The sequence below is a fragment of the Elephas maximus genome, chromosome 4, assembly GCF_024166365.1.
Source record: "Elephas maximus indicus isolate mEleMax1 chromosome 4, mEleMax1 primary haplotype, whole genome shotgun sequence".
In the NCBI taxonomy this organism is placed as follows: Eukaryota; Metazoa; Chordata; class Mammalia; order Proboscidea; family Elephantidae; genus Elephas; species Elephas maximus.
The window spans coordinates 186,243,150-186,261,594 of NC_064822.1; the positions used below are offsets into that span (position 1 = coordinate 186,243,150).

An 18,445-nucleotide genomic window follows, 5' to 3' on the forward strand; every position below is an offset into this window, starting at 1 on the left:
GCATTAGTGAACTGAAATGGACTGCTATTGGCCATATTGAATCAGATAATAATATAGTCTACTATGCCAAGAATGACAAATTGAAGAGGAATGGCATCGAATTCATCATCAAAAAGAACATTTCAAGATCTATCCTAAAGCGCGATGCTGTCAATGATAGGATTATATATACGTATATACCTACAAGGAAAACCAGTTAATATGATTATTACTCAAATTTATGTATTAACCACTAATGCCAAAGATGAAGAAACTGAAGATTTTTATCAACTTCTGCAGTCTGAAATGGATTGAACATCCAATCAAGATGCATTGATAATTACTGGAGATTGGAATGTGGAAATAGGAAATGAAGAAGGATCAGTAGTTGGAAAATATGGCCTTGGTGATAGAAAGGACGACAGAGATAACATGATAGAATTTTGCAAGACCAATGACTTCTTCATTGCAAATACCTTTTTTCAACAACTTAAATGGTGACTATTATGCGTGGACCTTGCCAGATGGACTACACAGGAATCAAATCAACTACATCTGTGAAAAGGAACCAGGGAGAAGCTCAGTATCAACAGTCAGAACAAAGCCAAGGGGCAACTGCAAAGCAGACCATCAATTTCTCATACGAAGTTCAAGTTGAAACTGAAGAAAATAACAGCAAGTCCTCAAGAGCCAGAATATGACCTTGAGTATATCCCACCTGAATTTAGAGACTACCTCAAGAATAGGTTTGACACTTGAGCACTAATAACTGAAGACCAGACAAGTTGTGGAATGACATCAAGGACATTATACATGAAGAAAGCAAGAGGTCATTAAAAAGACAGGAGAGAAAGAAAAGACCAAAATGTATGTCAGAAGAGACTCTGGAACTTGCTCTTGAACGTCGAGTAGCTAAAGCAAAAGGAAGAAATGATGAAGTAAAAGAGCTGAAGAGAAGAATTCAAAGGGCAGCTCAAGAAGACTAAGTAAAGTATTATAATGAAATGTGCAAAGAGCTGGAGTTAGAAAACCAAAAGGGAAGAACATGATCAGCATTTCTCAAGTTGAAAGAACTGAAGAAAAAAATTGAAGCCTCAAGTTGCAATACTGAAGGGTTCTATAGGGAAAATATTGAATGACACAGGAAGCATAAAAGGAAGATGGAAGGAATACACAGAGTCACCGTACCAAAAAGAATTGGTTGACATTCACTCATTTCAGGAGGTAGCATATGATTAAGAGTTGACCCTGCCGAAGGAAGAAGTCCAAGCTGCATTGAAGGCATTAACAAAAAACAAGGCTCCAGGAATTAACAGAATACCAACTGAAATGTTTCAACAAACAGATGCGGTGCTGGAGGTGCTCACCCGACTGTGCCAAGAAATTTGGGAGACAGCTACCTGGCCAACCAACTGGAAGAGATCCATATTTGTGCTCATTACAAAAAAAGGTAACCCAACAGAATGGGGAAATTATTCAACAATATCATTAATATCACACATAAGTAAAATTTTGCTGAAGATCATTCAAAAGCAGTTGCAGCAGTACATCGACAGGAAACTTGCCAGAATTCAAGTTGGATTCAGAAAAGGATGTGGAACCAGGGATATCATTGCTGATGTCAAATGGATCCTGGCTGAAAGCAGAGAATACCAGAAAGATGTTTTATTGACTATGCAAAGGCATTGGACTGTGTGGATCATAACAAGTTGTGGATAACAATTGTGAAGAATGGAAATTCTAAGACACTTATTGTGCTCATGAGGAACCTGTACATAAACCAAGAGGCAGTCATTCAAACAGAACAAGGGGATACTCTGTGGTTTAAATTCAGGAAAGTTGAGTGTCAAAGTTGTATCCTTTCACTATATTTATTCAATCTGTGTGCTGAGCAAATAATCCAAGAAGCTAGACTGTGTGAAGAAGAGGCATCTGGGTTGGAGGAAGACTCATTAACCTGCGTTATGCAGATGACACAACTTTGCTTGCTGAAAGCGAAGAGCAATTGAAGTACTTACTGATGAAGACCAAAGACCACAGCCTTCTCTATGGATTGCACCTCAACATAAAGAAAACAAAAATCCTCACAACTGGACCAATAAGCCAGATCATTATAAACGGAGAAAAAATTGAAGTTGTCAAGGATCCACAATCAACACCCATGGAAGAAACAGTCAAGAAATCAAAAGACTCATTTCATTGAGCAAATCAACTGCAAAAGACCTCTTTAAAGTGTTGAAAAGCAAAGATGTCACCTTGAAGACTAAGGTGTGCCTGACCCCAAGCCATGGTATTTTCAACTGTATCATATGCATGTGAAAGCTGGACAATGAATAAGAAAGACCGAATTGTGGTGTTGTTGAAGAATATTGAATATACCATGGGCTGCCAAAAGAATGAACAAATCTGTCTTGGAAGAAGTACAACCAGAATGCTCCTTAGAAGCAAGGATGGCGAGACTGTGTCTTACATACTTTGGACACGTCAGGAGACATCAGTCCCTGGAGAGGGACATCATGCTTGGTAAAATACAGGGTCAGCGGAAAAGAGGAAGCCCCTCAACGAGGTGGATTGACACAGTGACTGCAACGAGGGGCTCAAGCTTAAGAAAGATTATAAGGACGGCACAGGACCGGGCAGTGTTTCATTTTGTTGTGCATAGGGTCGCTATGAGTCGGAACTGACTCGATGGCACCTAACAACACAACAACAACACTGATGTGGTGTATTACATTGATTGATTTTCTAATGTTGAACCACTCTTGCATTCCTGAAATAAATACCACTTGGTCATGGTGTATAATCCCTTTAATATGCTTCTGGATTTGGTTTGCTCGTATTTTGTTGAGGATTTTTGCATCTATATTCATAAAGAATATTGGCCTGTACTTTTCTTTTGTTGTCATGTATTTGGCTTTGGCATCAAGGTAATGTTGGCTTCATAAATTGAATTAGCAAGTTTTCCCTTCTCTTCTTATTTTTGGAAGAGCTTGTGAAGGGCTGGTGTTAATTCCTCATAAAATGTTTCATAGAATTCACCAGTGAAACCATCTGGTTTGGGGCTTTCTTTGTTGGGAGGTTTTTGATTACTTATTCAACCTCTTTACTTGTTATGGGTCTCTTTATGTTTTGTGTGTCTTCTTGAATCAATTTTAGTAGTTTGTGTGTTTCTAGGAATTTGTCCATTTCATTTAGGTTGCCCAATTTTTTGTTGTACAATTGTTCATAGTATTCTCTTATAATCCTTTTTGTTCCTTTAAGGTTGGTAGTAATGCCCCCCGCTTTCATTCCTGATTTTAATAATTTACGTTCTCTCTCTTTTTTATCCAGTCTAGCTAAGGTTTTGTCGATTTTTTTTTTCAAAGAACAAACTTTTGATTTTGCTTAATTTATTGCTTTTCTAGCCTCTGTTTTGTTTTTCTCTGCTCTGATCTCTATTATTTCTTTTCTTCTCTGCTTTGGGCTTAGTTTGCTTTTTCTAGTTCCTGAAGCTGTAATGTTAGGTCATTGATTTGAGATTTTCCTTTTTTTTATGTAGACATTTACAGTTACGAGTTTTGCTCTTAATTTTAGCTGCATCCCGTAAATTTTGGTATATTGTGTTTTTGTTGTCATTCACCTCAAGGTATTTTCTGATTTCCCTTTGATTTGTTCTTTGACCCATTTGTTGTTTAAGAATGTGTTGTTTAATGTCCACATATTGGTGAATTTTCAGGTTTTCCTTTTGTTACTGATTTCTAATCTCATTCCATTGTGATTGGGGAAAGTACTCTGTATGATTTCAGTCTGTTAAAATGTGTTAAGACTTGGTTTTTGGACTAACATATGTTCCATCCTGGAGAATATTCTGTGTGCATTTGAGAAGATTGTGTATTTTGTTGTTCTCGTTTGCGGAGTATTCTGTATATATCTCTTAAGTCTAATTCGTTTATGGTGTCTTTCAAGTCCTCTGTTTACTTACTGATCTTCTCTCTGGTTGTTCTATCCATTATCAAAAGTAGGGTATTGAAATCTCCAGCTGTTATTATGGAACTGGCTATATCTCCCTTCAGCTCTGTCAATTTTTGTTTCATATAATTTGGGGCTCTATTGTTAGATGCATATATGTTTATGATTGTTATATCTTCTTGCCAGATGGAGCCTTTTATCAATATATAATGGCTTTCTTTGTCTCTTGAACTTTTTTTGATTCAAAGTCTGTTGTTGTTGTTGTTAGGTGCCATCGAGTCAGTTCCGACTCATAGCGACCCTATGCACAACAGAATGAAACACTGCCCAGTCCTTAAAATTGTGGTTATGCTTGAGCTCATTGTTGCAGCCACTGTGTCAATCCACCTTGTTGATGGTCTTCCTCTTTTCTGCTGACTCTGTACTCTGCCAAGCATGATGTCCTTCTCCAGGGACTGATCCCTCCTGACAACATGTCCAAAGTATGTAAGATGCAGTCTCGCCATCCTTGCCTTTAAGGAGCATTCTGGTTGTACTTCTTCCAAGACAGATTTGTTCGTTCTTTTGGCAGTCCATGGTATATTCAATACTCTTCACCAACACCACAATTCAAAGGCATCGACTCTTCTTTGGTCTTCTGTACTCATTGTCCAGCTTTCACATGCATATGATATGATTGAAAATACCATGGCCTGGGTCAGGCACACCTTAGTCTTCAGGGTGACATCTTTGCTCTTCAACACTTTGAAGAGGTCCTTTGCAGCAGATTTGCCCAATGCAATGTGTCTTTTGATTTCTTGACTGCTGCTTCCATGGGTGTTGATTGTGGATCCAAGTAAAATGAAATCCTTGACAACTTCAATCTTTTCTCCATTTATCATGATGTTTCTCATTGGTCCAGTTGTGAGGATTTTTGTTTTCTGTATGTTGAGGTGTAATCCATACTGAAGGCTGTGGTCTTTGATCTTCATTAGTAAGTGCTTCAAGTCCTCTTCACTTTCAGCAAGCAAGGTTGTGTCATCTGCATAACGCAGGTTGTTAATAAGTCTTCCTCCAATCCTGATGCCCCATCCTTCTTCATATCGTCCAATTTCTCGGATAATTTGTTCAGCATACGGATTAAATAGGTGTGGTGAAAGAATACAACCCTGATGCACACCTTTCCTGACTTTAAACCAATCAGTATCCCCTTGTTCTGTCCAAACAACTGCCTCTCGATCTATGTAAAGGTTCCTCATGAGCACAATTAAGTGTTCTGGAATTCCCATTCTTCGCAGTGTTATCCATAGTTTGTTATGATCCATACAGTCGAATGCCTTTGCGTAGTCAACAAAACACAGGTAAACATCCTTCTGGTATTCTCTGCTTTCAGCCAGACTCCATCTGACATCAGCAATGATATCCCTGGTTCCACGTCCTCTTCTGAAACTGGCCTGAATTTCTGGCAGTTCCCTGACAGACATACTGCTGTAGCCGTTTTTGAATGATTTTCAGCAAAATTTTGCTTGTGTGTGATATTAATGATATTATTCTATAATTTCCACATTCGGTTGGATCACCTTTCTTGGGAATAGGCATAAATATGGATCTCTTCCAGTCAGCTGGCCAGGAAGCTGTCTTCCATATTTCTTGGCATAGACGAGTGAGCACCTCCAGCACTGCATCTGTTTGTTGAAACATCTCAATTGATATTCCATCAATTCCTGGAGCCTTGTTTTTCGCCAGTGCCTTCAGAGCAGCTTGGACTTCTTCCTTCAGTACCGTCGGTTCCTGATCATATGCCACCTCTTGAAATGGTTGGATACGGGCCATGGAAAGAAGAAAGCCTATTGTCTAATAATAATATAGATACCCCAGCTATCTTTTGGTTACTATTTGCATGGAATATGCTTTTCCATCCTTTTACTTTCAACCTCTTTTTGTCTTTGTATCTATAGTGAGTCCTTTGTAGACCACATATAGAGGTGGATCATTTTTTTAATCCAACCTGCCAATCTCTGCCTTTTAATAGAAGACTTTAACCCATTTACATTTAATTATTAATGAGAAAGAATTTACTTCTGTCATTTAGCTATTTGTTTTCTGTGTCTTTTATGTTTTACATTCCTCCATTGCTGCCTGTTTTTGTATTTAGTTGAATTTTTGTTGTGTACTCTTTTAATTCCCTTTTCATTTTCTGTAGTTTTAAAATTGTTTTCTTAGTGGTTACCGTGGGGATTACAATTAAAAACTTAGACTTATAACAACCTAGTTTGAATATCTACTTAGTTACACTGGTATACGTACATTCTGCATTTATATATCTCCATCCCCCTTTAAATTGTTATTTTCACAAATTACATTTTATATACTGTGTGCCCATTAACATAGATTTATAATTGTTGTTTTATACACTTACCTTTTTTATGTTGTTGTTGTTATTAGGTGCCGTCAAGTTGGTTTTGGCTCACAGCGACCTCTGTGTATAACAGAGCAAAATGTTGCCTGGTACTGTGCCATCCTCACAATCATTGTTATGCTTGAACCTATTATTGCAGCCACTGTGTCCATCCATCTAGTTGAGGATCTTCCTCTTTTTCACTGAACATCTACTCTACCAAGCATGATTCCTTCCAGGGACTGATCCTTCCTGATAACATGTCCGAAGTATGTGAGACTAAGTCTCACCATCCTTGCTTCTAAGGAACATTCTGATTGTACTTCCTCCAAGGCAGATTTGTTTGTTCTTTTGGCAGTCCATGGTATATTCGATATTCTTCGCCAACACCACAATTCAAAGGCATGAATTCCTCTTCAGTCTTCTTATTCATTGTGCAGTTTTCATATGCGTATGAGGCGATTGAAAACATTGTGGCTTGGATCAGGTGCACCTTACTGTTCAAGGTGACATCTTTGCTTTTTAACACTTAAAAGAGGTCTTTTGCCACAGATTTGCCCAAAGCAATGTGTCTTTTGATTTTTTGACTGCTGCTTCCATGGGTGTTGATCGTGGATCCAAGTAAAATGAAATCCTTGACAACTTCAGTCGTTTCTCCATTTATCATGATTTTGCTTATTGGTTCAGTTGGGAGGATTTTTGTTTTCTTTATGTTGAGGTGTAATCCATACTGAAGGCTGTGGTCTTTGATCTTCGTCAGTAAGTGCCTCAAGTCCTCTTCACTTTCAGCAAGGAAGGTTGTGTCATCTGCATAATGCAGGTTGTTAATGCATCTTCCTCCAATCTTGATGCCCCTTTTCTATTCACAGTGTTCAGCTTCTTAGATTATTTGCTAAGCGTGCAGATTGAATAAATATGATGAAAGGATACAACCCTGACCCACACTTTTCCTGACTTTAAAGCACCTCTGTATCCCCTTGTTCTGTTCAAATGACTGCCTCTTGATCTGTGTAGAGGTACCTCATGAGCACAATTAAGTGTTCTAGAATTCTCATTCTTTGCAACGTTATCCGTAATTTGTTATGATCCACATCGTCAAATGCCTTTGCATAGTCAAGAAAACACAGGTAAACATCTTTATGGTATTCTCTGCCTTCAGCCAAGATCCATCTGACATCACCAATGAGATCCCTGGTTCCATGGCCTTTTCTGAATCTGTTCTCAATTTCTGGCAGTTCCCTGTCTATATACTGCTACAGCTGTTTTTGAATGATTTTAAGCAAAATTTTACTTGCTGTGATATTAATGATATTATTCAATAATTTCTGCATTCCGTTGGATCACCTGTCTTTGGAATAGGCATAAATATAGATCTCTTCCAGTCGGTTGGCCAGGTAGCTGTCTTCCAAATTAGAACAAGTCCACGAGAGCCAAAGTACGACATTGAGTATGTCCCACCTGAAGTTAGAGACCATCTCAAGAATAGATTTGATGCGTTGAACACTAATGACAGAAGACCAGATGAGTTGTGGAATGACATCAAGGACATCATACATGAAGAAAGCAAGAGATCATGAAAAAGGAAAGAAAGGAGAACACCAAAATGGATGTCAGGAGAGACCCTGAAACTTGCTTTTGAATGTTGAGTAGCTAAATGAAAAGGAAGAAATGATGAAGTAAAAGAGCTAAACAGAAGATTCCAAAGGGTGGCTGGAGAAGACAAAGTAAAATATTATAATGACATGTGCGAGACCTAGAGATAGAAAACCAAAAGGGAAGAACACACTCAGCATTTTTCAAGCTGAAAAAACTGAAGAAAAAATTCAAGCCTTCAGTTGCAATAGTGAAGGATTCTATGGCGAAAATATTAAACAACTCAGGAAGCATCAAAAGAAGATGGAAGGAATGCACAGTCATTATACCAAAAGGAATTGGTTGATGTTCAACCATTTCAGTAGGTAGTATATGATCAGGAATTGATGGTACTGAAGGAAGAAGTCCATAAAGCCCAGAAGGCATTGGTGAAAAACAAGCCTCCAGGAATTGACAGAATAACAATTGAGATGTTTCAACAAATGAATGCAGCTCTGGAAACGCTCACTTGTCTGCGTTTTGTAAAATATATGAAAAAAAGAGGAGTTCCAAATAAAAATGTACAATACTGGCTTTTATATTTACTTTTGTAGTTACCTTTACCAGTTTATTTCTTCTTATTGCTTTGCTTTACTGTCAATTGTCTTTTCATTTCAACCTGAACTCTCTCAGCTTTTGTTTGTCTGGGAATGTGTTCATTTCTTCTTCATTGTTGAAGGATAGTTTCACCTGATACAGAATTCTTGTGTTGAAAGTTTTTTTTTTTTCCTTTCAACACTTTAAATATGTCATTCCACTGCCTTCTGGGCTTCATGGTTTCTGATGAGAAATCAGATGTTAATCTTACTGAGAATGCCTTGTATGTGATGATTTGCTTCTGTCTTGCTGCTTTCAAGATTCTCTCTTTGTCTTTGGTTTTTGATGGCTGTAATTTGTCTCAGCTTGCATGTCTTTAAGTTTATTCTGCTTGGAGTTTGTTGAGCTTCCTGGATGCTTATATTCGTGTTTTTCATCAAATTTGGGAAGTTTTTTTTTTTATTATTATTCAAAAAATTTTTTCTGCCCATTTCTCTCTTTCTTCTTCTTCTGGGACTCCTACAATGTGTATGTTGGTATGCCTGACAGTGTCCCACAGGTCTCATTTTTCTTTATCCTTTTTTATTTCTGGTCCTCAGACTTGATAATTTTGATTGTCTTTCTTCAAGTTTGCTGATTCTTTCTTCTCCCTTCTCTAATCTGCTGTTGAATTGATCTAGTGAAGTCTGTCTCCAAATAACTTTTTTCTTTATTATTGCTTTTTTGTTTTTTTAACATTTCTTACAAGGCAGATCTATTCACAACAAATTCCCTCAGTTTTTGTTTATTTGAGAAACCCTTTCTTTCTCCTTCATATTTGAAGGATAAGTTTGTCAGACAGAAAATTGTGTGTTGCTGTTTTTTTTCTTTCAGTGCCTTAAAATTTTCACTCCATTCTCTTGTTGCTTGCATGTTTTCTGAAGAGATGTCCGGTGTAATGCTTATCCTTGTTTTTCTGTAGGTAATGTGTTTTGGTTTTCTTTTTTTTTTTGCCTCCAAATTCTTTCAAATTATTTTCTTTCTCTTTAGTTTTATGCAGTTCGAATATGATATGTCTAGGTGTATATTTAGAGGACCCTGGTGGTGCAGTGATTAAAGTGCTTAGCTGCTAACTGAAAGATCAGTGGTTCAGCCACTCCATGGGAGAAATATGTGGCAGTCTGCTTCTGTAAAGATTTACAGCCTTGGAAACCCTATTGGGCAGTTCTACTCTGTCCTATAGGGCCACTGTGAGTCAAAATCAACTCAGTGGCAGTGGGTTTAGGTGTATATTTAAAGGAGCCCTGGTGGTACAATGGTTAAGTGCTTACCTGCTAACCTAAATGTCAGCAGTTCGAACCCACCAGTGGCTCTGTGGGAGAAAAGACCTGGCAATCTGTTCCCATAAAGCTTTCACTCTAGGAAACCCTATGGGGCAGCTCTACTTTGTCATATAGAATTGCTGTGAGTCAACTCAATGACACACAGCAACAACAGGTGTAAATTTTTTGGTATTTAATTGCTTGATGTTCTGTGAGCTTCCTGGATCTGTGGTTTGATGTCTAGCAATAATTTTGGAAAAGTCTCAGACATTATTACTTAAAAAAATTCTTCTGTTCCTTTCTCTGTTTCTTCACCCTCTGGTATTTGCATTACGCATGTTACATCTTTTGTAATTGTCACACAGTTCTTGGATATTCTATTGCTTTTTTTCCTCTCATTCTTTTTTTATCTTTGCATTTCAGTTTAAAAGGTACTGACATATCTTCAACCTCACTGATTCTTTCCTCAGCTGTGTCCAGTCTACTGATGAGCCTGTCGAAGGAATTATTTATTTCTGTTAAAATATTTTTTATTTCCAGAATTTTCTTTTCATTGCTTCTTAGTTTCTATCTCTCTGTTTAGATTCCCCATCTATTCTTGCATATTGTCTACTTTTTCCATTAGAGCCCTTAAATTTTATTGTACTTATTTATTTTTAAATAATATTTTATTGTGTTTTTGTGAATGTTTGCACAGCAATTTTGGTTCCCATTCAACTATTTCTACACAAGTCGTTCAATGACATTTGTTACATTCTTCACAATGTGTGAACATCCTCATTATTTCCATTCTGGTTCTGTTTCCATTAATCTAGTTTCCCTGCCCCCTTACATTGTCACCTTTGCTTTAAAGTAATTGTTGACCATTTGGTTTCACGTAGGTGATTTTTTAAAGGAGCACAGTACTTATGGGTGATATTCATTATTTTTTGAGCCAGCGTGTTATTTAGCTATGAGGTGACCTCAGAGGGTAGTTTTGGTTAAAGGTTTGAAGAGTATCTTGGGGAGTCCTCCTGTTTTTTTTTTTAGGAATTTGAGGCTCTGTTCTACAGTTTTCTCCCATTCTACCAGGGTCCATCTATTGTGGTCCTGATTAGAATGGTCGTTACTGGTAGCTGGGCACCACCTAGTTCTTCTGGTCTCAGGGTAGATGAGACTGTGGTTCATGTAGACAGTCCTGTAGAGTAGCTTCTTCTTGGAGTCTTTGTTTTCCTTCTTTCTCTTTTTCTCTGGATGAATAAAGATGAATAGTTGTATCTTAGATGGCCACTTACAAGCTTTTAAGACCCCAGACACCACTCACCAAACTAGGATGTAGAACATAAATTTATGAACTATGTTATGCCAGTTGACTGAGATGTCCCACAAGCCCTTAAACTTTAATCAAAGTTATTTAAAATTTGCTATTCGAGAATCCCAAAATCTGTGCCATATCTGAGTCTGGTTCTGATGGTTGCCTTGTCTCTTCAGACTGTGTTTTTTCTTGCCTTTTAGCATGCCTGCCTTATAATTTTATTGTTGTTGTTGAAAGTAGACATGATGTATCAGGTTACAGGAACCAAGGCAACTAGCCTATAAGTATAAGTGAATCTGGCTAGGAGCTGGGATTTGTTTAATGTTTGCTGTAGCTCTAGGTACCAGGAGGATTCAGTTTTCTTGTTTTCCTCCTCACTTGTCTTTAGGCTTCCCTAAGAATTCCTTCTTAAATCTTGAAACTGTCACAGTTATAATATGCTGCTATTATACTGAAGCCTGGTCATTGACTCCAGCAGTTTCTGCTCCTGGTAATCTGATCTCAACTGTAGTTCTCCATATTCTCATGTCTCTGGATTTTGGAGTAGCAGTTTGCCCTGTGGCTTCAATTCTCTCGGGAATCTAAGAAAAGTTATTGATTTTTCGATTGCTCAGCTTTTTCCTTGTTGTGAGAATGGGAATAATGACTTCCAAGCTTTTTATATATTGGAACTGAAACTGAAAGTCCTACCTTGGGCATTTTAAATTTGAGATATCCTTACATTTTTGCCCTATGTTTACGTGGCTTGTTAACTTAAGAGGAAATGTGAAAGGGTCTTAAACCAAGGACACACCTTTTTTTTTTTGGCATCATTCTGTTTGAAGCTACCTGGTCTGAACACCAAGGTCTTCATCAAAATTGCCAGTTGAGTTCATCTTGTTTACAATAAATACTCAAAGGATTTGTTTAAAAAATGATTTTGTAAGACAAACCAAATGCATTAGTGAAGAAGAGCTGGACCCACAATGTGGAATGAACCAAATGCATTTATTTCCTATTTACTATTCTAAGTAGATCACTTAAACATAGATGTAGATTACAGCAAAATAGCTTTACAGTTGCCTATACACCTTGACCCAGTTAAACCAGGTTGGGGCTCTGCCCAAGGAAACAAGCAAAACCCATGTTTATTGTAATATTAATTAGAAACAACATGCTTTCCAACAACAGGGTAATTGATAAATAAAATGGCAAGTATCCATATGATGTAATATTATCCAGCTTTTAATTTATAATATAAACTAATTCATGAAATTATGGAAAATTTATGGGAATTTATGAATTAATTTATTATTTAATTTATGGAATAAGTAATGTAAATAAATTTCTTAAAATGTCAAGTGGAAAGGTCTAGGTAAAAAATTATGTGCTTGATATGACCATGATTATATAAAAAATATTCATAGAGAGTCTACAAGAAAATATACCAAAGTATTAAGTGTTTGTCTTCAGCAATGGGATTATAGATGATTTTTTTTGTTTGTCTTTATTTTCCAAGTATATATTCTCCATTGGGCATGTATTAGTTTTTCATAATCAAAACAAATTTTATTTATTAAGTAAAATATGTATCTGGGCACAATTATAAGTAATGTGTGGATTATCTTCATGTTCATTCAAATCTCTTCACACCAGGAAGTGATAAAGCCTTCAGCTGGTGGTGGCTGAAGGAAATGGCTTTAACCTTATCCTGCCTGAATTCTTTTCTTGTGTCTACCTCAACATTATTTTTTGTGTTCTTCCTTCTTCTCATTTCTTTCTTGTCTGCAGTTACTGTTCTAAAAAATGAGTAAATATTTTCTTCTCATTATCATTCCCAGCTATTCTCTATGGACCCACACCCATCAGACCCCCACCTATGGAATATGGAGCACCATCATCTGTGAGATATGAAACCCCGCCTCTGGGATATGGAACCCAACCTATGCAGCATGAAGCCCCACCTGTGGGATATGAAGCCCCACCTTCAGAATATGGAGCCCCGCCTGCAGGATATACAGCCCCACCTGTGGGATATGAAGCCCCACCTCCAGGATATGAGGTCCCATCTGCAGTATATGAAACGCTGCCTACAGGAAATGAAGCCCCACCTCTGAGATATGAAGCCCCACCTCCAGAATATGGAGCCCCGTCTGTAGGATATAGAGCACAGTCTCAGAGATATAGGGCAGCCCAGCCTCCTGGACATGAAGCTTTTCTTCCCTCTGCCTCTTCTCAGGCCCATTTTCCACCTCCTAGGATGTAAACCTTGAAGACTCCCCAGGCAAAGTAGCACCCTAAAATTTAAGTCAGGATAAGAAAGAAGACTCAGGTATGTGATCACGGCCTGTCTGGGGTAGTCATTCTAGGCCTTGGAAGGGCAGTCTTCAGTGGAAGGTGAAGCTTTTCTTCCATGGCTGAATTTTACAAGTAGAGCCAATTCTTGACTAGCTGGGATAAAGGAGGAGTAGAATTGTAGGGATAATCCCAATAACTTGGTTGACCTTGGGCTACATTTTTTTTTTTAACATACTTTGAATAGGAAAATTTTCCTGTGCCCTCTCCCCCATTCTAGAAACTTTTACTATGTTCAGTTTGCTAGGCATTAAGATATGTAGGTGATCCAGCAATCCCACTCCTCAGAATATATCCTAGAGAAATAAGAGCCTTTACACAAACAGATATATGCACACCCATGTTCACTGCATCACTGTTTACAATAGCAAAAACATGGAAGCAACCAAGGTGCCCATCAACGGATGAATGGATAAATAAATTATGGTATATTCACACAATGGAAGACTAAGCATCAATAAAGAACAGTGATGAATCTGGGAAACATCTCATAACATGGAGGAATCTGGAAGGCATTATGCTGAGTGAAATTAGTCAGTTGCAAGAGGACAAATATTGTATAAGACCACTATTATAAGAACTTGAGAAATAGTTTAAACAGAGAAGAAAATATTCTTTGATGGTTACGGGGGCGGGGGGGGGAAGGGTATTTACTAATTATGATAGTAGATCAGAACTACTTTAGGTGAAGGGAAAGACAGCATACAATACAGGAGAGGTCAGCACAACAGGACTAAACCAAAAGCAAAGAAGTTCCCTAAATAAACCGAATGCTTCGAAGGCCACCATAGCAGGAGTGGGGGTTTGGGGACCATGGTTTCAGGGGATATCTAAGTCAATTGGCATAATAAAATCTATTAAAACATTCTTCATCCCACTTTGGAGAGTGGCGTCTGGGGTCTTAAACACTAGGAAGCAGCCATCTAAGATCCATCAATTGGTCTCAACCCACCTGGATCAAAGGACAATGAAGAACACCAAGGACACAAGGTAATTATGAGCCCAAGAGTCTGAAAGGGCCACATAAACCAGAAACTACATCATCCTGAGACCAGAAGAACAAGATGGTGCCCGGCTACAACCGACAACTGCCCTGACAGGGAGCACAACAGAGAACCCCTGAGGGAAGAGGAGAGCAGTGGCATACAGACCTCAAATCCTCATAAAAAGACCAGACTTAATGGTCTGACTGAGACTAGAAGGACCCTGGTGGTCGTGGCCCCCAGACCTTCTCTTACCCCAAGACAGGAACCATTCCCAAAGCCAACTCTTCAGACAGGGATTGGACTGGACAATGGGATAGAAAAAGATGCTGGTGAAGAATGAGCTTTTTGAATCAAGTAGACACCTGAGACTATGTTGGCATCTCCTATCTGGAGGGGAGATGAGAGGGCAGAGGGGGTCAGAAGCTGGCGGAATGGACACAAAAAGAGAGAGTGGAGGGAAGGAGTGTGCTGTCTCATTAGGGGAAGAGCAATTAGGAGTATATAGCAAGGTATACATAAATTTTTATATGAGAGACTGACTTGATTTGTAAACTTTCACTTAAAGCACTATATATATATATATATATATATATATATATGAAGAATTCCTACAAATCAACCCAAAAGAAAAAACAGGCAAAGAATGTGAATTGCCAATAATGGAGGCAATAGGGTAGCTAAGAAATATTTGAAAAGGTGTTCAGCTTGACTAGTGTTAGGGAAATGCAACTTAAAAGGAGAAACTTTTTTTATCTCTACAGATTTACAAATATTAAAAATATTGAAACACTCAAGTATTAGGAAGGGGAAAAAGTTATTTTTAGATATTATTGGTGGGAGTGTAAATTGGTATGCTTTTGTAGGAAGAAATTTGGCAATACCTTCTAAAAGTTAAAATATATCTACTCGTTTTAGCAGTTTCACATCTCAAAATCTCTCCCTGAGAAATGCTTGCACATGTGCACAAAGATTCACGTGGGAAAATTTTCATTACATTGTTGGTTCTAATACCACAAAGCTAGAAATAACCTAAACGTCAATCAATAAGAAATATCTAAGTCAGCTATGGTACACCTACCTTGGGTGGCACAAATAGTTTTTGCTCAACTATTAACTGAAAGGTTGGTGATTCGAACCCACCCAGCAGCACAGTAGAAGGCTTGGCGCCTTCCTTCTGTAAAAATTATAGCCAAGAAAACCCTATGTTACCGAAGGGGTCACCATGAAGTAGAATCAAGTAGACAGCAATGGATTTGTTTGTCTTGGTTTATGGTCTATCTTGTCTCAATGGAACTAACAACAACAACATCTATGCTACACATGCAAAAATTTCTAAGACATTATTATGAGAAAGGCAAGTTGTAGGGGAGCACATGCTACAGTGAGTTCTAATCCTGTTAGACTGAACGTCCCCTTTTATAACAATGTTATAAAATGTCATATTTCCCCATATATTTCCTAATTGCCCCTTGGGGGGAAGTACCACATTATTCTAGACTATTCCAGACTCTTCCAAGATTTTTAGTCCTCTCGATGCTCGCTGTTCTCCGACTCTGACCAGGTTCCTAATTTCACTGGCCTTTCATTACTTTTTTTGCAGGCTCATCCAGTCACCTAAAAGTGAAGCCTTAAAAATACTACATCAAGTATTTTCAGGTGTTATATCGTAGGAGGGCTTCAGGAGCACTAGTTCCAATCTTACTCTCTCGGAAGATACTCAAATCAGTATGTTTTCTATACATATTTTGGGTATTTTTGAGATCATACTATGTACATAGTGTTTTACCTAACATTATTTCACAAACATTTTTGCATTGAGGTAAAATATACATTAAAAAATTTGCCCTTTTAAACATATTTGAGTGTACAATTATGTAGCATTATGCATATTCACAGTGTTGTGAAACTATCACTATTTCCACATCCTTTTTTTATCATCTCAAACAGGAACTCTATACCCATTAAACAACAATTCCCCATTATCCCCCCCTCCCAGTCAGTCCCATAGAGACTTTCTGTCTCTATGAATTTGCCTATTTAAGTACCTCACATAAGTGGAATCATACAATACTGTTCTCTTTGTGTCTGGCTTTTTTCACTTAGCATACTATCTTCAAGTCTCATCCACATTGTAGCATGTATTAAAATTTCATTATTTTTATAACTATGTAATATTCCATTGTGTATATATATCTATATATATATGTATATATATATATATATACATACATACCATGTTTTGCTTATCCATTCATTGTGAATTGACCCTTGTGTTGTTTCTGCCTTTTGGCTAGTGTGTATAATGCTGCTATGAACATTGGTGTACAAGTATATCTGTTCTTGCTTTCAGTTATTTTGGGTGTATAATTCTATTTTTAACTTTTTGAGGAACCATCAAACTGTTTTCCACAATGGCTACACCATTTTACATTCTCACCAGCAATGCACAAGGATGCTAATTTCTCCACATTCTCTTCAGCACTTGTTATTTTTCATCTTTTTAATTATAGCCATCCTGGTAGCTATGAAGGGGTATCTCATTGTGATTTTGATTTGCATTTCCCTAATGACTAATGTTTCACTGCTATTCATAAGGTTTTCACTGGCTAATTTTTAAAGAAGTAGACCAGCAGGTCCTTCTTCCTAGTCTGTCTTAGCCTGGAAGCTCAGCCGAAACCTGTCCACCGTGGGTGACCCTGCTGTGATACTGGTATAGCCTCCAGTATCACAGCAACATGCAAGCCCCTACAGTACGACAAACTGACAGACGCATATATTGTCTGATACAGTGCTGGAAGATAAGCCCCTCAGGCTGGAGGGCACTCAATATATGACTGGGGAAGAACTGCCTCCTCAAAGTAGAGTCGACCTTAATGACGTGGATGGAGTCAAGCTTTTGGGACCTTCATTTGCTGATGTGGCATGACTCAAAATAAGAAGAAACAGCTGCAAACATCTGTTAGTAATCAGAACGTGGAATATACAAAGTACAAATCTAGAAAAATTGGAAATTGTCAAAAATGAAACAGAACACATAAACATCAATATTCTAGGCATTGGTGAGCAGAAATGGACTGGGACTGGCCAACTTCAATCAGACAGTGATATGGCCTACTATTCCAGGAATGACAACTTGAAGAGTAATGGCATCACATTTATAGTCAAAAAGAACATTTCAAGATCTATCCTGAAGTACAAAGCTGTCAGTGGTAGGATAATATCCATACACCTACAAGGAAGACCAGTTGATACGACTAGTATTCAAATTTACACATCAACCACTAAGGCCAAAGATGAAGAAATTGAAGATTTTTACCAACTTCTACAGCCTGAAATTGATCGAACATGTAATCAGGATGCATTAATAATTACTGGTGATTGGAATGTGAAAGATGGAAACAAAGAAGAAGGATCAGTAGTTGGAAAATATGGCCTTGGTAGCAGAAATGATGCCAGAGATTGGATGATGGATCTTTGCAATACCAATGACTTCTTCATTGTAAATACCTTTTTACAACAACATAAATGGCGACTATACACGTGGCCCTTGCTGGATGAGACACACAGGAATCAAATTGACTAAACCTGTGGAAAGAGACGATAGAAACGCTCAATATCATCAGTCAGAACAAGGCCGGGGCCGATTGTGGAACAGACCATCAATTTCTCTTATGCAAGTTCAAGCTGAAGCTGAAGAAAACTAGAACACGTCCAGTAGACCCAAAATATGACCTTGAGCATATCCCACCTGAATTTAGAGACCATCTCAAGAATAGATTTGATGCATTGAACACTAATATCTGAAGACCAGACAAGTTGTGGGATGACATCAAGGACATCATATGTGAAGAAAGCAAAAGGTCATTTAAAAGACAGGAAAGAAAGAACACACCAAAATGGATGTCAGAAGAGACTCTGAAAAGTTGCTCTTGAATGTCAGGTAGCTAAAGCAAACGGAAGAAATGATGACAATAAAAGAGCTGAACAGAAGGTTTCAAAGAACGGCTCGGGAGGATGAAGTAAAGTATTATAACGGAATGGGCAGAGACCTGGATTT

The 18,445-nt window shown here is 37.9% G+C and overlaps 1 protein-coding gene across 10 annotated transcripts in view; it reads left to right on the top strand.

Annotated features, from left to right (window-relative positions):
- The window catches only part of WBP2NL (WBP2 N-terminal like), a 72,075-nt gene that overhangs the window by 43,283 nt on the left and 10,347 nt on the right, over positions 1-18,445 (top strand). For 4 of the 10 annotated variants that reach the window (XR_007517420.1, XR_007517422.1, XR_007517421.1 and 1 more), the window contains exon 6: positions 12,889-16,113. The exons of 2 other annotated variants lie outside the window; for them this stretch is intronic. Coding sequence is in view for 1 of the 8 variants with exons in the window: in XM_049884539.1 (XP_049740496.1) it covers positions 12,889-13,313 (425 nt within the window). In the remaining 7 variants the exon portion in view is untranslated. Of the gene's footprint in view, positions 1-12,888; positions 16,551-18,445 lie in introns of those variants that run through there. 4 more of the 10 variants (XR_007517426.1, XR_007517423.1, XR_007517425.1 and 1 more) reach the window with 2 other exon arrangements.